We start from the raw sequence: 27576 nt of genomic DNA on the forward strand, positions 1-27576 counted from the left end.
CTTTACCTATCTGTGTTTAAACTGAAATGATTTGAAATCATAGAAATCCGAGAATCAGAATATTTAAAAACAACTTATAGGCTGCTTTAAATATAAGACAGTAAACAATCACTACTTATTAAACGATTATGTATTTTTTCATAAAACTTAGAATGCTTATATTTTTGTTTATGGTTTCTTTAAATGAAAGAAAGTTCCGGACAAGGCAGGAATAAATATTATAAAATAGTTAATAAGAACTAAAGATGATGATTGTAAAGAGAATTTAAAAGCACACGTCTATATTGAGAAGGAAACTTGAAAATGAAAATCCTTCCAGAAACCTTCGATCTTTGGAACACATCTTCTGAAATAAGAAGATGTACTACAATGGTGTATTCTAAAAGTTGATTAATGAATACCACTTAACGAACGAGTCCAACGATCAGGAGAAACGCAGTAAGGAATAGACTAGACGATCCAGAAGAGCATATGACTAAATAGTCATTGTAAAAAAATGAACGAGAGGGAAACAGAAAATGTCCGCGTTGGTTTGATCTAGAAAAAGCGTTCATTCTGCAAACTTTGCTAGGGCGCATAATTTGAAAGTCACGGGAACAGTTGTCATGAAAATGAAAAAGTAGCAGAAATAGACTCTCCGTGTGAAAATGGCAGTAAGAAGAAAAGGCATTTACATTTTTGAACTCGTCATCGGACGAAATGTTGGTCTTCTATTATATTCTATCTTAGTACATATCCTTCTCTTATACGGGAGGAGGACTGCCTTAAGAGAGGAGAGAGAAAGAGAGAGAGAGAGAGAGAGGGGGGGAGAGTACAATGATTAAAACATTTTCCTGATTTGACAAAACAGATTTGTTGGAAGACTCTCTGATAAACTACTTAGAAATCTGATCGATTTATATTACACTTCTCACCAGTCGCTAAAATCATTTTAATCAATAAAACATCTAGTCATAATTAACTGTCTTTAAATGCAAAACTTCCGTTTTAGGAAACTTAAAATTTGAAGCAATCCCATTCTAACTTAAAATTTGAAGCAATCCCATTCTAACTTAAAATTTGAAGCAATCCCATTCTAATTTATAATTTGAAGCTATCCCATTCTAATTTAAAATTTGAAGCAATCCCATTCTAATATAGATATTATCATGTGCATGCTTGTCCACAAAGTAAAAATAAATAATTTGCGAAGAAGCGATATGGATAAAATATTTTCGCTTTTTTTTTCTTTTCCTTATAAGGGAAATGGTTTCCATGATGTTTTATTGTTAAAGTGTTTTTTTATTCAACAAGTCTGAAGAAAGGCTGTTCTTGTGAAAATTTTCAAACGAAATAATGTTTGAATTTGTCCGAATAGTCTTGAAAGAATTGTAATTAACGATGAAATACACTATTTGTTGTTATCAACCTATTCTTTGAGGTCTTGGTTTTTGTTAAAACAATATATGAATGCTCAATTATGAAATATGATAATTTTGTAGCTGACAGTTTAAGTCATCTCTTTTTGGCTTCCAATTTATTGGTATATGAACGATTTCTGAATTATACACACCCAGTAAGATTCAGAATACTACAAATGAGACTATATATATATATATATATATATATATATATATATATATATGTTATAAAGATGAAAAAAATATACCCAATTTGAAATTGTTTAAAAAATGTTAAGACAATAAATTTACCTCCGATCATTAAATCAATTTGGGAAGTTTTCTACAACGAGACAGAGGATATATATACAGACTCGAAATTCTGTTACAATTTATGAATGTAATTAGTAAAAGCGTTTTCTCTTGATTCGAAATCAGGGTCATAAACGGCTTGCTAACAGTGTTCACTTATTAGCTTGTAAATTTCTAAGAAATCCAATACAAAACTTCCTTATTAATAAAATTTCTCGTTTTACCATTGTGAGTGACTATAAAATGTGTGAGCCACGATAAGAAGAGATTACCACCCGAAGAACGGTTACAGAGATCTTAACAAGAGCTATGGTTGAGAACTGCCCTCAGAATGGGCCAGCGACAAAGAAATTAGAGTCGTTGTATTTAAATGACAGGCCTGGAAAACACCGAATCACCCTGCCAATGTTACAGGGAGATTGCGTGGTTGTAAAAGGAAAACAAAGTCGAAAATTCGAAACAATATTCCAAATGATACATGGAATTTGGAGATATTAACGGATGTTTGATCTCGATGTGTTCCGGGTGCGATAGACGGTTATTGACATTTCTGGTGGAAAATTATCTGATCTGGATATGGGGGAGAGATAGCTGATTATCGAGACGAACCTAGGTGTGTCAGACTGGACGGTGATTGATTAGCTGCATAGTCGCAAAATGGTCCAACCTACCAGAGACTTAGGTACATAAGACCCTGCAAAGAGAGAAAAGTCAGATTTTTTGAGTTTTTGTAGAGAGATAGCAGTGAGTCGACGCGGTGAAACTGTCCACCGCTTTCTACTTAGTCGTTCCACGAGCACTCTTCCATTGACCGATTGTCAGCAAGAACTGTTTTAAAAAATGACTAAGACCCAGTTCGTCGATTGTGTAATCACCAGAAAGAGAAAACTTGCAAACGATATTTATTTCTTTTAATTTGATTCTCCTCTGAAAATCTGTAAATATTTAATATTTTTTTCTTCTATTTTGTGAATACTTAATAATGAGAATACTACAAACAGAGTCGGTTAGTATTATTGTTAATATTTGCAAACGAAATTAAAAGAACAACCAGGTTAAAGAACTTGTCTTTTCAGGCGAGAAAAAGAGAATAGCAGAGATTAGGGTTCCTGTCGCCCATGTGCAGATTTGTGACTGTGTACGTCCAACTGGTCAAGTCTGTACACGTTGCCACTCCTCCATCGTCATAGGACTTGCAATAGAAATAAACGACAGATAAAGATAAGATAGAAAAAGATAAAAGATAAAAGATAGATCTCAAGTAACATCTGTACATCGTTGTATTTAAGTGACAAGCGCTTGTAAGACACAAGTGCCACTCTCTAAGTTTCAGCAATAATAACCCAGTGACAAGCCATTGCAAGATGACTGGTAATTGCTTTGACTGCAAATTTCTCGTAAGAGTTGTCCTCTCCTAGAAGGATTACCTCCACCACGGCTAACAGGAGCTCTTTCTACCCCGCTAATGTCATTTACCCATAACTGGGACTTAGCTAGCTGGGCACCAGAACATGATCCACACGCCATTAGGCCATGAATGCCGCAGTCAACAGAACCTAAGCTCCTCTGGAGGTTTATATCAGGGTTACCTCACCCTTAACCTTTGGTTGAAAAACCTTATCCCACAAGGTAGTGGGGATTCAGTTTTCTGGTGTTGAACACTCGCCATTCACCAGAGCCCCGTAAGCGTAGCAGAACTCACGACGTGCCTGTGGGGATGATTAGATTAGGAGAAGCTATATATTTAACACACGCCCACACCAATCCTTGAGCTACTACAGACATATATACATGCATATACATGCATACAAATATATACATATATATGCATATATATATTAATATATACATATACATACATATATATATATACATATATATACATACATATATAAATACATGAATATATACCTACATACATATACATGAATATATACATACACATATATATACTTACATACATAAATACTTACATACATATATACTTACGTACATATACTATATGCATATATATATACACACACATATATAAACGAACATATATATACATAGGTATATAGAATTACAACTGTAGACATACACATATATATAAACATATATATAATACATATACAAAAATATATTTGCATATATATATATACATATATAGACATGCACATATATGCATACATATATATGTATACATATATGCATACATGTATATATATATACACACATATACATAAATATACATACATAATCGTATATATACAAACGTATACACACACACATATATATGTATGGAAATTGTTTCGTATTTACAGGTGTTTTCCATCAAAATGTTAATATATGAGGCGGCGGTGGTTTGAATTCTAGAGTAACCTTCTCCTAGATTTTCTTTCTGTCCTGACTAACGAACACTTTCTGCACGGAGCTACTGGTTTTATTACGCCAGTGGCTCGCCTGATACACTTACTCTTGTCAGTAGAAAAGATTCGCCGAGCTTAGTGACAAGCCACACGATAAAACCAGGAGTAGTCGTAGTTTGATACACACACACATATATATATGCATCCATATATACATACATTTGTAAATGCATGTATATATATGTATATATATACATATATAAAATTGTATATATTTATATACATACATAAATTTCTTTAGGAATATTATTTTACAATTATGTTTCCTCTCTCTCTCTCTCTCTCTCTCTCTCTCTATATATATATATATATATATATATATATATATATATATATGTGTATGTGTGAATATTTGTTAGACACTCAATTTAATTATAAAGCATATAAGGAATAAATGACTAAACAATATATTCAAAATTTCATTATGTTGACATTCTTACAATTTATTCTTTTTAATTCAGTTCTTACTTACAACTCTATGGGTATCTGTTCTGTAGCACAAATCATCCATTAAAGTATTATATTAATCAGTGAATATATTTTACCCTATACTCATCCGACAAAATTTCAAAAATAAATTAAACAGAAGAAAAGAAAATCTTAAAATTATGTATATTCTGCTATCATATAGGCCTTTTATTACTTAAAAAAAAGTAACCGAACTAACATGTTCGTTTTACCAAATTTCTTTAATCTCGGTATATATTGCTAGACATGTATTTATATACACATATATACAAATATGTGTATGCATGTATATATCTATCTCTATACATATATCAATGTATATAAATACACTAGCATTTCAGCCTGGCGTTGCCAGGATGTTTGGATGTGTATGTTGAGCAAAAAAAAAAGTGGTAGTAGGAAGGCAGGCTCGAACCTGTACCGCAAAGGAGAAAAAGAATGGGGTAAAACCTAACGTTTATACTGTTACAACCACCGCCAAACCGGAAGCGACATTTTTTAAAATTAAGGCTAGACAATCAAAAGGAGAGGATAACTTTTAAAAATCTCGGCGAAAAAGTTACCCCTTCCTGTAAAAAAGTGCCTAGTTGAAGGGGAAGATATTAATGTTTTTAGTCAATTTGTCGATAGTTGTCGTGTGAAAGGTCGAACTTTAAAACGATACTGATCTTGGTAAAATCCGTCGCCTCCATAGAAAGTTTAAGGCAGACATGCAAACAGAATACACACATACATCTATATATTTGTAACTAAACGTTTTCAACACAAACTGATGAAAAAGCTTGCCCTATCTCTGAATACCCTTTATGTAAAATTTCAAATATTTAGACCAGAAATTGTCTGAGTAATTTGGAAGAGATCGCAGAGGTAAATTTTTTAAACTTTTACCCCTATTATGACCCTTTAAAATTTATTGTTTTGGGCTCAAATCAAGTTATTAAGTTAGATCCATGTCCAAGGAACCTACATCTAAAATTTCAAGTGCGTAAAGCCAAAATTGTCGGAGGAGTTTTGTAGAGTTCTCAAAGATCAAATCGTTGCACTCTGACCCCTTAATCGCCAAATTTCTGTCCAAAAACCGATCACATCGATGTTCCCAAATCTCAGTACCCTGTATATCAAATTTCGAGTCTGTAGACTAAAATTGACAGAGTTATTGCGTAAGGAAATGTACACAGACACACACAGACACAGACACAGAGACGTTCACTTTTACACACACACACACACACACACAAACACACACACACACACACATATATATATATATATATATATATATATATATATATATATATATATATATGATGAAAATGATGGAAATACTATTCCGACAAAATAGAGAAAATAAAAAGGAACATTTTCCTTTTTGAATTTCCAACGTCTTTTTTTCGTTTCTCTGAAATAGAACTGCGCCACACTGTGCACGTGAAACATTTTCAAATATTTTGTACTGGTATTTTTTGTTTCTTAATCTCATTTATCCAGAGGAAGTCTCGAAATAAAGACGAAACGTTGATGAACACATAATACGGTTTGTTCCTTTTTATTTTCTCTCTCTCTATATATATATAGGCAGAAAAGGAAAGTCCGCACTTGTAATTTAAAAAAAAAATGCACATTTAAGCTAAATTTGATGTTACTCTTTAAAGAAACTGTATCTCATTTGATGCGCCTTTTATTCTATAATTTTACCTGTTGATATTTGACTTTTAATTGAAGTATTCTAGTGTTCAATTTAAAAAATAACTTCAAATTGAGAAGGCAAAAAGCAAGTCCGCGCAGTGGAAAATTGTTATTTAAATGTAACTTTAGGACATTAATGAAACAAAAATACAACAGGAGCACAATGAACTGGTAAATATTTAGTAGCATAGCCCTTCTGCAATTTTACAGCCTGCAATATTTTGGGAATTCCTTGAATTAGACTGCAGCAATACTCCGGGGAAAGGACATCCAACTTTTCTTTCATTTTTGTCCAAAGTTCTTCCAAATTTGAAATTTTATCATTGGATAGCTGTTGCTTGATGTAATGCCATACGTTTTCAATGGGGATGAGGTCTCGAGATTGTGCAGGCCCATCTAAACACGAAATATAATGCTCTTCCAGGAACCTCTTGACATTGCCAGCTGTGTGAATGGGAGAATTATCCTGCACGAAGATGGGATTTGCATCCAAATTCCGACCAAAGTAGGGTAGAAAATGCTCAGTCAACATATTAATGTGCTTGGTCGAATTAATTTGACATAGCAAGCGAACTATAGGCCCTGGACTATTGGTACAAATAATGCCCCACACCAAAACTTAACATCCTCCACGTTGCAGCGTTCAAACCGAGAACCTAGGATTAAATTCTTCGTCTTTCTTCCGACGGATGTATGCCTACAATCACTGCCTTACCTATTGAACTTGCTTTCGTTGCTTAAAAGCGCTTTTGCCCAATATGAAGAGTCGTGATCTTCATTGCACCTGACGAAGCCCAGCAGCCCTTTCTGTTCTTTACAGAAATAGTGGGCTTGCGTCTTGCAACATATCCTCGCAAATTAAATTCTCTTAATCTATTATTGACAGTAGAAAGAGAGCATTTTTAACAAGATTGCACTGTTGTTGGATTTGGGGACCGTTTCAATCTGTTTCTTAGGCTGCGGATCTTAATAGCATTGTCTTCCCCGTAGAAGTAACCCTAGTACGACCAGATTAAAATTTTATCAGGTGAATTAAATTTAAAGATATAATGTAACTGTAGAATATCTAACGAATGTCCATTGGAGGACAACTGCTTAATTTCTGAAATTTCACACAAAATCAAACTTAAGGTGAATAATTTTTACACATTATCCATGAGTCAAAGTAGATTGTCTTTTTTAAGAACAAAGATACCAAGATCATGTTGCATCATTTAAGAATAGAACAAAATATTTATTACCATAATATTATATTTCAGTCAATTACCTGCTTTAAATATACATTTAATGTATTACATGTTTAATTAATAATTATTTTTCTTTCTTAATTTTATTATTTAATTGATTTATTTCTTTAATTCGAACTTCCACATTAGGATTTTATTAACTACTGTTTCATTATTTCTTTCTTGATCTACGACAGTTTTGCAAAATCTGTGTACATATTACGTTCAACCTATTAATTTTTTATTAACATGTTTTTTTATAGAAGGAACTGTAATTTAAAGTTTAATTTGAATAGTGTTAATTAAAATATTTTTCATCCCATTATATCCAAAAGAATACCCAGGTGATTAGAAAATTTTAATATATTCAATACGAATAAACGTTATTATAATGAAACTTAAATTAGATCAGACAATTAAAGACACGAGAAAAATACGTAGAAACACCGATAATAAAGTTAGCAGAACAATCCTTCAGTAAAATGGGAAAGAAAGATAAAAGAACTGTAAAGAATCAAAATACGCATTACTAGTAAAAAGAAAGAAAAATGAAAAAGTATATAAGAGATAAGACAGAATGGACAAGTCTGGTTTAATTCTCTATTTAGTGAACATATAAAAATAATATGCCAAAATAATATTTCAAAGTAATTGATAAGTGCTTCCCCTATAAAATAGATTAAGTAAAAGTATTAATAAGAACATTGCCAACCGCTGCCAATCTATACTATGGTTGGTTCACATAACTGTAAGGTAAACAAAATTGTTAATAATAATAATATTTGATCTGGTGAACTAAACTTGAATATAAAATGTAACTGTAGAATATCTAACGAATGTCCATTTGAGGACAATTGCTTAATTTCTGAAATTGTACGCAAAGTTAAAGCTAAGGTGAACCATCGTAAAACGTTATACATGAGTAAAACTGAATGTTTTTTTTAAGAATAGATACCAAAACCATGCTGCATCATTTAAGAATAGAACCAAAATATTTATTAAAAATAAGAAGAGGAACAAAACTGCAATAGGTGATTGGGTTATAGAACTACGTATGAATATAAAAAAATTGAAATTAAATGGGCATTGGTAGATAACATTAAACAGAATTAAACGAGTAAATAAAAAATGATGTAATTTTTGTTTACTTGAGGCAGAAAAAAATGAATACTAAAGCGGCAATTTTAAACAAAAATGTTAGATATTATATAAAGCTTTACTCATGGAAATAAATTATGGTATCAAGCCTAAACCATGATTTCCAACATGTATAAAGGTATATATTTACAGAATATGTTGAGGGTTTAATATAATCGTTGAGTATGATGTTAAATGTAATACTAAGGTTTTTAATGGTACAATAAATTAATAATAAGATTATTAAATAGACATAAAGAAACTAAAATAATTATGACCTACAGAGGAGAAATAAATCTTTATTTTATTTTAATAATTGTCATAAAGTAGCATCCAAGTAATTTCAATAACGCAAGAACGAAAAACAATTTAACATTAAGTAACTGCAAGATATGAAGACAAACATACTAGCATAGATAAAACCAATTTTGATCAAAATACTATTTTGAAGAAAATAAAGCAAAAATTCGACTTATTTACATTGGAATTGAAGACGGTACCGTCGTATATAAGTGAGAAGCAGACCAGCGCAACAGAGTTTCACAGGCGGACAATTCAAGTAACCGCCCCCCCCCAAAAAAAAACAAACGTAATTCATGAAATTGACGTTGAGATTAAGGAAAATACAGACTGGGTGATTGTTAATAGTTGTTCTAGCTAGACGTTTGCTCTTGTAAAATCTTCTCAGAAGGACCAACGAGTGAAGACCTAAAATACGTGCCATATAAATAACGGTAGACACATCGTTCTTATATCCTCATATGTGTAATTTTACCGACTCTTATCTTATTTAAATGCAAAACGACTTGTATTAAGCAATCATAAATAACAGAAGTTGTCTGCCGGTAAATGTATCCATATTTTTCTACATCTTTATTTTGATATTTAGAATATATTCAAATAAAAATCGAATACATAATTAGGTTTGAAAAAATAAGCGCTCATACTGTTGTTATCTCCGGCAATTGCTAACGAGGTTAGTGGAATGTGCCGTATGCTTTATTTTATTTTTGTTTTTTTCTCTTCGTCTAATATTTCGACTGTTAACGTTAGGTTTACGGCAGAAAAATTTCCAAAATAGATTTGAAAAAAAAACAAAAACAAAAAAACCCATGAAATAAAATGTAGAGAAACCAAACTATTAAAATATGTTTTAATGTACATAGAAAAAACAAAATGTGCATTCTTCTCGTATTTATTTGTTTATTGAAAATATTTTCAGTATTCTTTTTATCATTAACGTTTTGGACATAGCTGTTTGTTTGGTATTCTTTGATCTCGAGCCAATACTAACGAATGTCGAGTGCATGAAAAAAGCAGATTGAGTTGACGCTGATTTGACTTGTAATGAGAGTAAAATGAACATAAAAATGCAAATGTTTTTAACAAATACTCCGGGGATTTTGACTTACAATTGATTTTAAGTCCTGTGCAAGGCCTGAGCCATTGTTACAAAACAGACCTTAGAAGGAGTTTATCGAGAGAATATAAACCAATAAAACAACGTAAAGTAAAGCTAGCTGTATCCATAAGATGTTAGATGGGGGAGTCAGTGTTATTTGATTTACACGAGCAATCTTTCTGAAAAACGTTAACAGAATGCTGCCACCTTCAGCGAAAGCAACTCATTTATATATAACAGATCGTTGTGTAATTTTTATCTCTGCAAACAGTATTTTTTATATGTTTTAATATCAAAACACTTGACTCATAGGCGATTTCCATTCAAAATATTTAAAAAAATCCTCCATTGTATATTATTTAATTGGAATTCATTATTGAGATGAATATTATTTATTTATTTCATTTATTACAACTACAGAAGGTAGTAATTGCAGTGGATGCAGTCAGGAGATTCAGAGTTCCTATCCCGTTGCGGTTACCACCTCACGAAGGTCAGAGGAATAGTTGGCCGAAACGCCATGAAACAACTAAGAAAAAGATGAGAATAATAGTCAGCAATAAATAAAAATAATATAAATAATACTCATCTCAATAATGATTTCCAATTAAATAATATATACCATTCGGCACGGACTCGACAATGGAATAATAAAAAAAATAAATAAACATGAATTTAAGACCAAAAAATTCAACGTTGATCGCCCTTCGGGGCCCGTGGCGCAGTTAATAGAGACGTTGAATTTCTACGGTTCCGGGTGAGAATCTTTTGAGAATAGCGGTTTCAATCCTCCCCAAAGTCAGTCAGAGGCTTACCTGGCCAAAATATGGTGAGACGACAACTACGGAAGGCAGTAATTGAAGTCAATGCAGAGATTCGGAGTTCCTATCATGTCGCGGTTTCCACCTGACGAAGGCCAGAGGAATAGTTGGCTGAAACGTCGTGAAACAACTAAGAAAACGATGCGGATAATAGTCCGCAATAAATAAAATTAATATCCTTGATTGTATTATTATATAGGTACTCAGAAAATTGCGGAAACTTTTTGTTTGGATAACAGCAATTATTTCCTTGTTTCCTGTACTCGCATTATCTGGGTTCTCGTCTCTGATGGAAACTGATATGACGAACAAATTGTTATAGGTTCTGTATAACGGGACCGATTTTGAAAATTCTGCAGGCTTCGTGAAGCAAACTTACTCGATTACTGCAACAATAGCAAGGACCCGATTGAATTACTTTCATATAAATCATGTAATGGAAGCTTTCCATATACTCACGTAAGAGCAATTTTAAAGCTGTTATGTTAAATACTAAAAATACTGTCATGGATATATAATTCATATATATAAAGGTAGAACGATTAATTTGTCGCCCGAAAGTAAAAAAACACTACAGCTTTATTTGTACACTTTTATTGAAAAAAAAATCAACTCAGCTACCCAGATTTTGTACAGCTGAGATCTCTTCAATTAAGGTGCTTTCAGCCAAACTCACTTGTCTTTATACGTATCCGGAACTGGAAGTATGCCTTTTCCACAAGAGCCAGGAGTAGCTCGGCGAATACTCAGCTAATACTCAGCGAATAGCTTAGATCCAGCGAGTTTTCGTATTGTGGGCGGTTATGTTTGTAATGTTCTCCACGCTTGACTAAACAAAGTAGTCTAGCGGGTTCAGCTCGGGGGATGATGGGAGCCCATGGAGAGAAAAGTTACGAAGTTGTAGCACTCCTTCAAAGCCAAGCCTGAGTTTTTTTTAAACTTGTGGTCCGGCGCTGAGTCCTGCAGCCACACCCAGGGTCTGCGAGCACCCAACTGATCGCACCAGGGGAGCACTAGATTTTCAGCACATACAGATAGACTTTGGTGCTGAGTTTTAAGCAAAGTTCGATAATTTGAGGTAGCGTGATGTGACTCTAATTTGAGACTACACCAAAGGCCATACCCTGGAAGACAATTTTCGTGTAGCTGTGCTCTCAAGTGTTTACCTGTCCGTATTTGCATATTGCACGTGTTGGAGCTGTTTTTGTTGTCATAACTTGTATTAGTAGAGAGCATCAGGTGTAAAACGGCACATCTCCGGTCTCTCTTGTGGAATATTGTGTCACGTTTAGACATAAAAGAAGGCTACTATCGCTTTTGTGATTTATACCCAAATGTCCAAATCGTCGATTCTCTGCAACTAAAATGAAAACTGAGAATAATTTTCAAGGACAAAAATCTTATCCTTCCAATATATATATATATATATATATATATATATATATATATATATATATATATATAAATATATATATATATATATATATATATATATATGTAACGTTTTCATATCTTGCTATGCATTCGTTATTTGTTGTAAGCTCACGTGAAAAAATCTTTCTAATATTTCCAACTAACAGTATTTAATCTTGCCATGACTGAATAACAATCAACTAATGTTTTACTCTCCCGTATGCTTATTACTATCGAGTTGTAAAATCGCCCATTTTTAATCAAATTGCTTGAATCCAGATTCTAATCTCAGGCGCACATTAGAGCACATAAGGAAGCGTTACACGCCTCCCCGTTGTTATTTAATCCATGGATTATTGTAGTGTACATTTCATCGTACAGAACTTACTTTTAATTTTGAAAACTATTTTTCATATAATGATTTGAATTAAAATATAGATGCGCATGTCAAATAACATAGCTCCATTGTGCTCTAAACAGAAATATTAATTTGGACGTGGCTTTGTTATATCAAAGAAAACACTGTTGATTTTTTTTCTGCCTCGTCTCTGAAATGTAATTAATACAAGATTAAAAAAGCATTGGAAATGCAAAAGGATATAGGGATGGTATGCCAAAAAGCATACAAACAAGATAGCTATGAATGGCTAGGCACATGGAAATAGAATTGCATCCAAAGGATAGCCCTATAGATTTTCTCCAATCTTCATTCCGTGCCATCATTACGGTTGTAAAAAGCTATAGGGCTATACTTTGGATGCAATTCTATTTCCATGTGCCTAGCCATTCATAGCTATCTTGTTTGTATACTTTTTGGCATACCATCCCTATATCCTTTTGCATTTCCAATGCTTTTTTATTCTCGTTAATTAGTATTTTTACTTACAGTCTTATTTTTAAACTTACATTCATGATAGTATTGTCTTTTTTAGGAGGCGGCTCATTGCCGCCTCCATTAGTAGCAGGTCGCTTCCTGCTGGGTTTTAGGTCTTTGGGTTTTGGGCCTTAGGAGTTGCCTCTTGGTCCTCCATCGGTTCTATATTACATAGAGAGTGCTACCGCCTCTCTGATAAAACAGTTAGAGTATTATAAAGTTCTAAAATGTTCATACCTTCACTATTAAATTTTTCTTGGTTCATTCTTTGGCGTTTTGGCAAAGATTTGGCAGTTTTTGATATTTATATTTATAATAGTTTGTGCATGAGGCAGTTTTTTCCCCTCGGGATCCCTGTTATACCGTGCTTTTGAGTCAGCATGTGAGGCAGCCTTCTTTTTTTCTGGTTCTTTGTTATAAAGAGCACGTGAGGCAGCTTTTTTTCTCCTCAGAATCCCTGTTATACCGTGCTTTTGAGTCAGCACGTTAGGCAGCCTTCTTTTTTTCTGGTTCTTTGTTATAAAGAGCACGTGAGGCAGTTTTTCCCCTCGGGATCCCTGTTATACCGTGCTTTTGAGTCAGCACGTGAGGCAGCCTTCTTTGCCTCAGGATTTGCATGATACTTAATTTTTATTATTTCAGCATTTTTCTGATAGTATTCTTTTTGCTCAGATAATACCTTGACTTTGTTTTTTTCATAGTCTATATTTCTCTGAGCTTTTTTACTACGTGCTGACTTTGGCATTTTTTATTAAATGTAAACATATAACACTGATGTGTATCTTACTATAATATCACTTATCTTATAGCAAGACAACTCTCGTAGAATTGAGATACTGCCCCATCACCAATAGTTAAAGTGTGGAACGGTATATACACCAATAGTGTAGTTGTTATCTTTATATGAAGTCCTAATCAATGACAGTGCGAGGTTACTTGGTTAATTTATTGTAGTTTATTTTTAAAAACTTACTTGTTTTTATTAGTAGATTGTGTATAGTAGCCACAATATCTAGTTATTTTTGTGGCTAGGGCTTGGATTTTGATTCTTTTTGGTCAGCTTCCAGTGAGTTCTTAGAAGATGACTTTCTTGCAGTTTCTTTTGCGGTTAATTTAACTTATTTCCTTTGGCGTTTGGTGAGTTCTTAGAAGAACTGGTCTGATCTACTTTTCTTAGCGAGCGAAGAGATTCAGCTGCATTTAACAATGGTTGCTATAGTGTATTTTTGCGCATGTGTGAGAATTTCAAGTTTCCTCCTTATTTTTCAATAGTTTGACAGTAGTCATGTGTCTTTCTGCCAAGAGCGACAGACGTCAGTGTTAGCCGTGATCGTCTAGAGGTTAGGACCCCACGTTGTGGCCGTGCTAACCTAGGTTCGAATCCTGATCACAGCATTGCCATTTTGTACATATTTTACAGTCCAAAATCTGAAGAATTATTTGTTTTTATAACATTGTTTTTTGACGTCGTACTTGCTGATAGGTTACTCTTATAACAATTTTGATCAACTGAGATAAAGATTTCGTGGTTTCATTAACGCTGGTGGGTTACTGTTTAAAGAAAAAACCTTAACGTTCACCTCAAATATTCAGCGTCCAAGAAATATAGACCACTGGCAAACTGGAACGTCTGTGAGCATCCGGTGTATTATTTGGAGCTGTCCCTTTTGAAAGAAGTTTCGTGTTTGAAGTGGTCTGTCTACATTGGGTATATAGTGTTTAAAACTTGTTATTACACGTAATCTTATTTAATTATGGAGTTAGCTAAAAAGCGATGGGTCACTGCACTTCTCCGTGTAAAGAGCAGTCGATTGATGCTTGAACTGTTGTCAGAGACCGTTCGTACACCGAGATACATCGTCTCAAAAGAAAGAAGAAAGCAGAAGAAGAAAGAAGAAAGAAGAACAATTGGCCATTTTTGTACCCTTTTTTTCTCTCTTTTGACATTTTAACCGACGTTCTGACACTCGCTGGATTCGTAAGACGCTTCTCTGTAAGAATATGTGCTTTTTGAAACTTATAAGTTGATTTTAGTTGAGATTTGGATAGTTTTGTTTTGTAGGCGTATATAGGCGTGTACGGGCCATCCCTATATAGAGAGTGCTACCGCCTCTCTGATTATACTGTGTAAGGTGGCGATTTTACTCAAAATAGAACTGTTCCTTTTTTATCGGATTATTTCAGTTATTGATTTTCGATACTTATCGATGCCATTTCTCTATAAAATCCATCTGTAACATTGTAAGGCATATAAAGTGCATTCGTATGGCATTTCATAGGTCGGATGAGCTGTTTCACGGTTCAAATTGAACGGAATTTCTTAACTTGTTTTCCGAAAAATACACCCAGATGTTTAATTCAGTACCAAAATGTTGGCATTGAATCGTATCATATGAATTCGACTTCGAAAATATAGCAGTCGAATGCACTTATATGCAGACAGTTGTTTTTTTCTTTTATAGACGCGATGATTTAGTTAAATAGATCAATGAAAATAGATATATTATTCAAATACGTGATATATTCGCTAGATTATTTATTGACAGTTATTGGTAAAGTTATTATCAAATATATGAAACCCACGGTTTGCATGTATATAATGCAATCAACAGACCGAATTTCCAAGAAATCCATACATAAATTGGAAGAGTTACACGTCACATATCGTATTTCAACTAGCCTATCGTGTAAATTTATCGTGTAGATTTATAAGTGTAGGTATGGTGCCTAAAATTGCATGAAAAATTAAAAAAAAAACATGGTACGAAATTGCACAAAAGAAGTTCCAGTTAAGAAGTTCAATCATTATATCAATTTTTATGAATCACTAATCCAATTTGAACTCCAAAAAACAGCAACTTGTTGAATGTGCATCTAGAGAAACGACAGCTGTCAGTGTACGTCGCCTGTAAAACACTTTTTAAATCTATCTGAATATCTATAAAAGCAGAATTTTCTGTGAGTGTGTCTCAGTGTGTATATGTCTCGACCAAATTACTCCGACTATTTTCAGCCGACAGACTCGAGATTTAAAATAAGGGTTATTGAGATTTTGGAAAATCGCTTTACTTGGTTTCCGGACATGAACTTGGTTGTCAACAGGTCAATGTTTAACGATTTGACCTTTGCAACCACTACCAAACTCCTGCGACAATTTTGGGTATAAACACTTGATATTTTAGATGTAGGTTATTTGGACAGGGACCAAGCCTTTTTAATATAGTTTGAGCCCAAAACAATAAATGTTAAGAAGTAAAAGTTGGGGTCAAAGTTTAAAAGAATTGACGTCTGCGGTCTCTACCAAATTACTCAGCCAATGTTTTGTGTAAACATTGAAATTTCACATAATGTACATTCACACGTAAGTCAAGCTTTCTAAGCATATTTTTGGCCAAAATTTGGTGCTAAGAGGTGAAAGTTCAAGTTTGACTTTTGCGGTCTATATTATTATTATTATTATTATTATTATTATTATTATTATTATTATTATACTTACCATTATTATTATTATTATTATTATTATTATTAATATTATTATTATTAGCGGGACCTGTGAAAATTCCACAGGGGACTCATTCATATGTAATATATTGATGTTGTCATTCTGTAGATGTTCAGTGTAAATAGAGACGCTCTATCACAAACGCCCAGTAAAGCCCGGTGGTAAAGTACGCTTAAATAGGATATTTTAATTTTATTATAGAGTTAATTTTCTATCGATTTTCATATATTATAAAGTTGCGATTTCAAAAATAAAAAAATATATCCATATGACTTGGGTCCAGTAGTTGAATCGAAACCAAAATAAAAACTTCTGAAATATATATATATATATATATATATATATATATATATATATATATATATATATATATATATATATATATATATAATTCAAAGACTTACTTTTCTTCTTTATAACTTCGTTTATTTTTTCCTGGGGGGTTTTCATTATAGCTGTTTCGTTAGCCGGAAGGCAATTTTACGATTTATGTGTCCATAAAAATATCATATCGCCTCCAACTTCTTCAGATGATTTTTCCATTAGATTTTAACAAAAAGTATATTTTTACACGATAAACATGGTATTCAGATAAAAAGAATTCCAAAGCCATGCTTCCACACTTCCACCATCTTTGGTGTTATGCGATGGTAGTGTTCTATTTTAACCCATACTTTCGTATTTTTATTTATTATTATTTATTTAGTTAGTTAGTTTATTTATTATTTATTTTTGTTTTGATTTCCCGTTTTTTTAATAACGCCACAAACAACAAAAACAACAACAATCTAGATAAAATGCAAACAACAGTAGAAAGGAGCATAACAATAGTGACAATTACAATTACGAAAATAGAAACAAAACCAATAGTAATAACAAAAACAATAAGAAAAAAACAAGAAAAACTCAACTACTTTAGCAGTATGGATTAAGAAATTAAGGAAGAATAAAACTGAATTTAAATTAAGATGATCAATAATTGATAAAGCGGAAAATATAAACCAAACAAATCGAAAAGATGCAACCTATGTATATTAGACGCATATCATATACTAATATAAAATAAAAATTATTAAACAAAAACTAGACGTAATCCACGGATGTTTGCACAGAAATAGATACTTAATTTCACGCACTAGAGCAGATTAAAAACATGAATATAACTAAAAATAAAATGAAAAGGAAGAAAATATTATATAAATTAGGAAAAACTAAACGTATAATATAAGGAAAGGTAAAAGGTACAAGGGGGGGTAACCCTAGATATAAAAATATATACCATGAGAGTAGCCTCCCCTTTAAGCAAAGGGGTTGAGTGATAATACGAGTTCAAATACCAAGCAAAAAAGGAATATTAAAATAAACACGCATAAATGTAGAAATAAAATTATAAGGTAATTGGAAAAAACAAATAAGGAAAAACGGGAAATTAAAACAAAAATAAATAATGAATTAAAAAAATAAATGAATAAAAAATAAAAAATAAAAATACGAAAGTATGGGTTAAAACAGAAATCTATTTTCGCATAACACTAAAGATGGCGGAAGTGTGGAAGCCTGACTTTGGAATTATTTTATCCAAATACCATGTTTATCGTGTAAAAAATACTTTTTGTTGTTAAAATCTAATGGAAAAATAATCTGAAGAAGTTGGAGGCAAAAGGATATTTTGATGGACACATAAATCGTAAAATTGCCTTCCCGTTTACGAAACAGCTGCAATGAAAAAATACAGGAAAAAAGAAACCAACTATTATTGGCTCACATGGAGCTTTAACACAAGTCATCAATATCTGATTGGAAACCTGTGGTGTTCTCTGGAAGATGAGTGACAACAAGTCTCCCCAGACTATCCAGCTCCTTCGATAGCATTTCCAAATAAATTTGCGCCATCGCAACAGCCGCTTACCATTGATTTGTTGCTTGCAGTAGCTATTGGTCTATACTGGAATTTGAGTGACACTAAGCCTCCTCAAGGTCCCAGTTATCTTCGCGCGTCTCCAGCGGAGGTCTGGTCAGCGCTCTCCAAAGTCTTTCCATTCATCTTGACCCTTCTCGGCTCTTTGGTAGGACTTTTATTTGGGAGGAACGATGATGAGAAAATGGGAGGAGATGCGTGATGGAGGTGTAGAACTTGTACATATGCAGCTTCAGCGTTCTTCATTCCCTGTACGCATCTTCATTATATTGTATACTTGTATTATTCTCCGCATTCAAGGGGTTTCCTTAATATTTCAGTCGTTTTCATTATCGTTAGTCGTTGTATCTTTGCAGACATTCCTCTGATTCCAATTTCTGCTATCCTTTTTTCAAAGTTTCTCGGAATTGTTCCTAGTGCTCCTACTATTATAGGTATTATTTTGATTTTCTTCATCTTCCAAATCCCTTTTAACTCTCTGACTATCTCTGTGTATTTGCTCCGTTTCTCCTTTTCTTTCATACTCACCCTGTGGTCAGCTGAGACAGCAAAATCTATGATTTGACAGGATTTTTCTTTCTTGTTAATTATTACGACATTTGGTCTTCTTGCTTGGATGGGTTTGTTCTCCTGTAGGTTAATGTCTCATAGGATTTTTTGGTTTTCATTTTCGAGTACTGTTGTGGGTTTATGCTTGTACCATTTGTCTGTACGTTCAAAATGCAGTTGTTTGCACAATTCCCAGTGTACCGCCCTCCCTACTTTGTCATTCCTGTTTTTGTATTCCTTTTGTGACAGTTTCTGCATTCACTTACTATATGGTTTATCGTTTCGTCAATTTGTCCATAGAGTCTGCATTTGCTGTTTTCTTGTGATTTATTGATTTTTGCTTTGGTATAGCTTGTTCTTATCGAGTTATCTTGTGCTAAAGTTATTAGAGATTAAGTTTCTCGGTTTATCTGTCTTTTCGCATCCATGTCCAGGTATTTTCATTAATATGATCTTTTGTTATTCTTATGAATCTTCCGTGAATATGTTTCTCTTCCAATTAGTCTTTTCTGATTTTGTCATTTGTGTCTCTGTTTTCTGTTTTGTTGTTTTTTTTCCGTGTCTCTCGCTGACATCAGTATTTTGCATTATGTATTTATATAGATTTTTTTGTGTGTCATTCACACAGTCTACTATGCAGACCAGTCCTCTCCCGCCGTCTTTCCTTTTTACGTAGACTCTGTCAATATCGTCTTTTGGATGTAGTGCATTATGCATAGTCATGAATTTCCTGGTCTTCTGGTCGAACTGTCTCAGTTCTTTTTTTGTCCACCCTATAAACGGTCCAGAGTATCTTACTAGTGATACTGCCCATGTATTTATACCTTTTATTAGGTTTCTGTTATATAATTTCGTTTCCATGAGTTTGCTTGTTCTCCTGAGGTATTCCTTTCCAATTCTCTCTTTCATTTCTGTTGCTTTGATGGTGTCCGCTTCCAGAATTCCCAAGTATTTATAGTCGACTTGTTCCCCTAGTGCCCTCATTTCTGTTTGGTTGGGTAGTTCCATTTCTTCTGTCGTTTCCAGTTTTCCCTTTCTTATAACTAGTGCGCACTTTTCAATTCCAAATTCGATTTGGATATCTCGGCTGAAGGTCTTGGTAGTGTTAATTAGTGTCTCTAGCTCCTTGAAAAAAGTTGCAAATCATCCATGTATATCAGGTGGTTCATTTTTCTCTGTATTGGAGAGCTTGTATCCGGCTTGGCACTTTCTCAGAATACTGTTCAAGGGCATTATGACTATGATGAACAGTCATGGTTATAGTGAGTCTCCTTGGAAGATGCCTCTTTGTATGTTAATTTCTGTTATGTGTTGTCCATCAACTGTCAATTTCAGTCTCAATGTTTTCATTCATTTTCTATTACGTTGGTGATCCCGCTTAGTATTTCATACATTTTTAGGCATCCTATTATCCATGCTTGGGGGATCCCGTCGTACGTTTTTATTGTCGTCGATCCAGGCCATGGCTAAATTCTTTCTCCTTTTTACCTCCTTTAGGATCTTTTTAATCTATATATAGCAGATCATGTGTTCCTATTTTTCCTTTTTGGCACCCTTTCTGTTCCTCGATTATTCAGGGAGTAGTAGATTTGTTCCCTCAATTGTGCTGTCAGTATCTTCCACATACTGGGTAAGCACGTTATCGGCATATAGTTGCTGAGAAAAGTTCCTTCTTATATGTCCTTCTGTAGCAGTGTGGTTCTATCTTTTGTCATCCAGTCTAGGACGCTTACTTCCTGTATACATCTTCTCAGGTTTTGGGCAAGCCTTTCGTGTAAGGTTGTGGATTTTTTTGAACCAGTATGCATGTATCCCGTCGTGCCCTGGTGCTCTCCAGTTTGTCATTTTTCCTATGGTTTTCTTTAGGGTTTCCTTGCTGATTTCATTAACTGTTCTTTCTTCTATTTGTTGTAACTCTTCTATTATGTCTTTCAGCCATTCGGCATTTCTATTGCGATCTCGTTGTTCTTCCCATATTTTACTCCCGTAGTGTTTTGTTTCTGTCTGATTTGGTTGTTCTGTTTTTCTTTTTTCTCCGTTAACATTTTGGTAGAATTGGCTTTCATTAGTTTTAAATGTCCTGTTATGTTTGCATTGTTCAGATTTATATCTATATCGTCTCAATCTCGCTTCTTTTGCTTTTATGATTTGTTCCAGTTATTCATGTTTCTTGTTTAGCCTTGCAAGTCACATTTCCAAGATTCCATCTCCTCCACATTGCTTTCTTCCTGTTGATTATTTTGGTTTCTTTTTTATTTTATATTTGTGTATTTGAGTTTTTAGTCTTATTTCTCATCCAGGTTTTGTCGATCCACTTGTCCCCGGTTGTTATTCTGATTTGAATTTCATACTTACCATTTTGGCGCCTGCGTAAATTAGGTCGTTTAAGTCTGTAATTGGATCTGTTGGGACGTGTGGGAGAATCTTGTTAACCTTCTCCGTTTATGCTTTTAATTTCTTCTGCTCTTAGTTCCTTAACGATGGGAGATTTGTTTTTTCCTCGTTCATGAACTTTATTATTTTATTTACTTCATCTGCTTCATTCTCTGTTAGTTCTGCTTCATTGTTCTCGGTTTCCACATTTATAGAGTTCGGTCTTCGTAGGTCCTCCTCTTTTGGTGTTTATTATTATTATTATTATTATTATTATTATTATTATTATTATTATTATTATTGTCTCACAAGGATCTTTCACACAAATCTTCATACATCTTTCACTGAAAACGCCATGTGGTATTCCCTGGAAACTGAGTGACAACAAGTCTCCCCAGATTTCCAGCACACTACACCTTCTTCGATAATTTTCAAATAAATTTGTATTATCGCAACAGCTGCTTGCCATTGATTTCTTGTTAGGAGCAGCTATTGGTATTTGCTAGAATTTGAGTGGCAAGAAGCCTTCCCAAGGTCCCAGTTCTCTTCGAACTTATTCGGCTGAGGTCTGGTCAGTTCATCAGTCTTTCCTTCCTTCTTGACACTACTTGCTTATTTGCTCTCCCTCTTTTAAGAGGGGCATTGATGTTGCAATTGGAGTGGGATTAGGTTAGGGAACTTATAGATATGCGGTTTCAGTTTTCTTGGTTCCATGTAGTATTTAATCTTTTACCTTTACAGCAGTTTGTCTGGCCCGCGGTTATTGCTCCAGTCTGTTACTTTCCGCAGTCAAAGGGGGTTTCTTTATATTTCAGCCGTTTTCATGATTGTTGTCTGCTGTATTTTTCCAGTCCTTACTTTGATTCCAATTTCTCCCATTCTTTTTTAAAAGTTTTTTCTGGCCTGTTCCAAGTGCTCTTACTATTATACGTATTATTTTGATTTTCATCATCTACCGCAAACCTTTCAGCCCTCTTTTTTTGCTCCGTTTTTTTTTCTTTTTCTTTGATATTCACTCTATTGTCAGCTGGAACAGCAAAGTCTGCGATTTGACAGAAAAAAGAGAGAATTTGAAACGAATACCCCCGGAGAAAAAGAAAACTTCTCGAAACCAACTTAAATAGCAGAAACCTAATAAAATTCATAAATACATGCGTAGTATCACTAGTAAGCTACTCTGGACCGTTCATAGGTGAACTAAAGAAGAACTGAGACACATGAGCCAGGAAACTCATGACCATGCACAACGCACTACATCCGAAGGACGATGTTGACCGACTCTACGTAACAAAGAAAGACGGCTAGAGGGGACGAGTTTATATAGAAGACTGTGTGATGACAGAAAAAACACTAGAAAATTACTTAATGCAAAACACTGAAAGGTTAATCATAACAGCGAAAGACATGAAACAAATCAATACAACAAAAGATAGAGAGACGAAGGATAAGACAAGAAAAGAAAAGAGGGAAGAAAAGCAACTACACCGAAGATTCATAAAAAATAACAAAAGCTGAAAATAACGAAAACACTTGGACATGAATGCGAAAATGACATATACGTCAAGAACCTGAATCCGTAATAACTGCACAAGACAACCCAATAAGAACACACCACATCATAGTAATAACTAATAATGTTATTATTTTTGTTATTATCAACATTTTATTTTCTTTATTATTATCATTAGCATTATAATCTTTAATATTAAGACTATTAATTGTTATTATTTATTATTATTATTTTATTATCATTATTATTCTAATCATTATTAAACAAATTTATTATTATTATTTATGATTATTATAGTTATTATCTATTATTTTAAGTTTTATTATTTAATATTATTATTCTTGTTATTATAATACTTGTTATATTATCACTTATTATTTTATTAGTTTTTAATTATATTTATTATCTGTATCATTATTATAATTATTATTATAATCATATTATTTTATTTTATTATTATTTTATTATTATTATTAATTTTCACTAATAATACTTTTATTATTATTAATATTAGTATAATTATCATTATTATTATTATTATTATTATTATTATTATTATTATTATTATTATTATTGGCATATCTTTAATTTTTCATTAATTAAAATTGTTAAAATTTTAATTTTTAATATTAAATTTTAAATTATTATTTATATTCTGATATATATATATATAAATTTATGCTAACAAAATAATAACTTTTTTCTTTTATATAAAGCCGTCTCAGTTTTTTACTTATTATGTTTTTTTAGCGTATGCATGTGCATTGATCCTGCTATGTCTTGTGACATGCATACAAATATTTCTATATTAACATTATTACAAAACCTTAATTATAAATTACTATTCTTCCACCCCTAAACATGTTTGCTTTTGTTGACATATTTATTTAAATGCTTATAAAAGTGCCTTATTATGCTAATCCCTTCCATTTTTTTTTTACTGAAATGTAATTTAACTATACTGACCCCTTACGTATCCATTAAGTGTTTCGGCTTGTTCTATTTTTCCTTTTGTTTCCTCTATTCTTTTCCTTTTTCTTTCTATCTCGTTTTTCTTCTTGTTATTAAGCATTTGGCATTTCCTTCCCCCACAAGTCTTATTTTCCAATCAGCGCTAGATTTTTTTTGTCCTTACTGAATATAACATATCCAAATCAAAAATAAAATTACAATTAAATTCATTAAATGAATGATCTTCTCGCTAGTAAAATATTGCAAAACAGTTTTCATGAACAATAAGAACTTGCTTTCCAATATATTTACATTCATTAGATTTTTAAGAAAATATTTATAGAAACAAAAAAAGAAGAAGAAAATACAAACTAATTGGACAATAGCCTTTAGGTTTTAGTGACAAATATATATATAAATCTTATTCTTACATCATATGATAATGAGGAAAAAAGAAAATGATTTGTGCTAAATCATTGTCTCTCACTTATATTGCACTTGTTAGGTCGAAAATGTCACTTGGTAAAACCCCTTCTCACTCTAAATTAGCGTTTTAATAGTTTATTTTTTATAAATAAAAATATATATTTCATATCTGTATTTATGGACAAAATGCTCTCAATAGCACATATAAAATTTATTTCTCTTGTTTGATGAGGAACTGTATTTTTTTTAATATAAAAATTTGCTCCAAAACATTAGTATATTTAGTGTATCGAGTATATAATACTTGTCTATATAAATAAAGATTATATATCTGGCTCTTTTTTATTGATTGCTCTTAAATATAATATAATATAATATAATATAATATATATATTATTTTTTTTACATTGGAGTCACCACTTATCAAGGCCCGAAGGCCACTCAGGGATAAGGGTTATTGTGTGTACAGTAATCAATGAGATAGTATTGTAGTAATCATTATTATTGGGGGTTTTGATAGAGTGTCTCACTTAAGGGAGACGTTTGTCAGGAGTTTGTTTATGTTGGACTTGAAGACGTCCAAGTTGTAGTCAGGTGGGAAACAGGCAAGCGGCAGAGAGTTCCACTGGCGTGCAGTTCTAAGAAAGAAGCTTTGCTCATGGAATCTACGTTTGGATTTAGGCACAGATAAAGAGTGGGGAAAATTATTGACAGTAGTTTCAGCCAGACGGGGTTTTCTTATGAAAGATTGGCGAGGGGGGGGGACGATATATATATATATATATATATATATATATATATATATATATATATATATATATATATATATGTATAAGGAATGAAAAAAAAATGTACCAGCGGTGGTTGACGTTATGTTTAAAGAAAAAATAGAAAAAACCGAATGAAATTATTAAAAAATCAACGTTTCGTCCTTGTCTCAGAGGACATCATCAGGATAATTGAAATAAAAATGTGATAAAAGAAAAAGTCATAGATCGTGCGAAAAAAGACAGTTTTTTAAAATCCAACCCATGTCGGGAAAGGAAGAATATAATTTCATTCGGTTTTTTCTATTTTTTCTTTAAACATATATATATATATATATATATATATATATATATATATGAATTAAGATTAAATATATACTAAAATACGTAAGGGTTGAAGTAAGAAGAATTAAAACGCACGGCATACAATTTCTGATGGGGATTAATGTGGGAGAACCGTGTTTTTTTTATGCCAAGGCATTCCGGTGGGAACATTGGAAAAATGCATGCACCACCACTGCAAATGGAGAAGTTAAAAGTTTAGTGGTGCGCTTTTACTGTTTGGCGCAAATAAGGCTCAGGTCGCCTCAGTACAAGGTTATAGTTAGAGGAAGTGTTATCTTTTTCACAAGTAGAAGTTTGAAGGCCGGGGTGTCCAAGTCTTATTTCTCCGAGTGAAAGGTTCCCTATATTGTAAAACATTGTAAGAAAATTTTGTTGTAGAGAGCTTCCAAGGAAACATTAATTCCGGATGAAACAAATGATTTGGTAGGCTAAGAAGATAAATATTTATTTGGTAGAAAAAAATTGAGCTGAAAGCAAATTATGTAAATAGTTTAGTAAGCAATTTATAGATTAAGTGTAGGTAGCTATGAACATGAGAATTTAGAAATCAAACACAATTATTGCCACATTTATATAGGTGATTTGATGAGACGTGTCTTTTAATCAGTTACGTCACCGGAAAATAATGACAAGCAGTTTTATTCAAGTGAGAAGTTTTTGACAAACCATTTGACGTGGAATATCTATGTCCAAACTCAGCCGAGAGGCGGGAGCTGAAAGAAAATAAGATGTACAGATATTAAGGTAGACTCCTGGAAAACATGAGAGAACTAGAAAAAATATATAAATAGAAAATATATAAAATATAAATGGTTGTCGTGTGGTCTCGCAGAATCACTAATCAAGATTCAAGTATGTTGTATGTTATGTTGAAAACCGTTGATCTATATCTAAAAATTCAAGTGTTTAGACGCAAAATTGCCAGAGGAGTTTGGTAGAGTTCTCAAAGGTCAAATCGTTGAACTTTGACCCCTTAACAGCCAAATTTCTGGCCGAAAACATATTACGAAGATTTTTCTAAATCTCAGTACCCTGTATATCAAATTTCGAGTCTGTAGACTTAAAATTGACAGAGTTATTGCGTAGGGAAATGTATACAGACAAACACATAGATACACACAGACACGTTCACTTTTATAGATATATATATTTTTACAATTACCTACCCTATACCCTCTCGTAACTTACCCGTTTAATTCATTTTCGGGCCTTCCCCTATTTTACTAAATTAAACCCTAACCATAACCCGCCCCACCTCATGTAATCCACACCGTTCATTAATTTAATAACATCACACACCTTGTCTTCTCATAATTACTGTTGTGATAACCGTTACATGTGATTCATACTACTTAGCATATAACCTCTCGCTTTCATCATAATAATATCACGCCTGAAAACATCTGGAATCTAATATGCATTTCACGAGTGTTCGAAGCTTTTAAACGCGTAAATTACAGATAAGATCAGAAGTGTCAAACTGTTGACCTTCATCACCACTTTGTTCTTCGAAACCCTGCACAACGTAGATGCACACGTTTTTACTTTTATGCAGAGAATAATTCAGCGTTTCACGAAATATAAATGCATTATTGAATTTAGTTTAGTGTGCACATTATGTTATTTCGGCACTAGTACACTTATTGATCCGTGCTGAAATAGTACCGTTATTATTTAAAAAGCCATTCTTCACATGGGGAGAGGAGGGTGTTTTGTACCTATTCTATACTATAACCTTACAATTGAATAAAAATATATGATAAAACTTTAATTAAACATCGAAATACGATTAAAAAATGGCGTCGATCAGTAAGTGCACTAGCACCGTTATTTCTTTCGTGAATAATCGTTTATTTCTGTTCAACTTGTGTAGAACCGTTTCTTAAAAATATCGTCGTTATAAGACTCATTGACAATTAATATACGTTTTTTTATCATAATGATTTGCGTAAGAGATTGTCTTTATTTTAAACGGCCTTCTATTTTTTCTTGTATATCTCTTTTCATTTTCTTCTTTTGCTTGAAAGACGGTACTATCTCTTTTCATTTTTTGCTTGAAAGATTGTAATATCTCTATTCATTTTTTTTTGCTTGCTTGAAAGATAGTGA

At 32.8% G+C, this 27576-nt stretch overlaps 1 protein-coding gene across 1 annotated transcript in view; it reads left to right on the forward strand.

Annotated features, from left to right (window-relative positions):
* Positions 1-21469, forward strand: part of LOC145256086 (uncharacterized) — a 114240-nt gene extending 92771 nt beyond the window's left edge. Inside the window, exon 3 of the mRNA XM_080114668.1 lies at positions 21396-21469. Within this exon, the coding sequence (XP_079970794.1) occupies positions 21396-21469 (74 nt within the window). The remainder of the gene's footprint in view (positions 1-21395) is intronic.
* Positions 21470-27576: the final 6107 nt, after the last annotated feature.

This window comes from Euprymna scolopes, chromosome 32, assembly GCF_053919585.1.
Source record: "Euprymna scolopes isolate OS-2025 chromosome 32, ASM5391958v1, whole genome shotgun sequence".
Taxonomy (NCBI): domain Eukaryota; kingdom Metazoa; phylum Mollusca; class Cephalopoda; order Sepiida; family Sepiolidae; genus Euprymna; species Euprymna scolopes.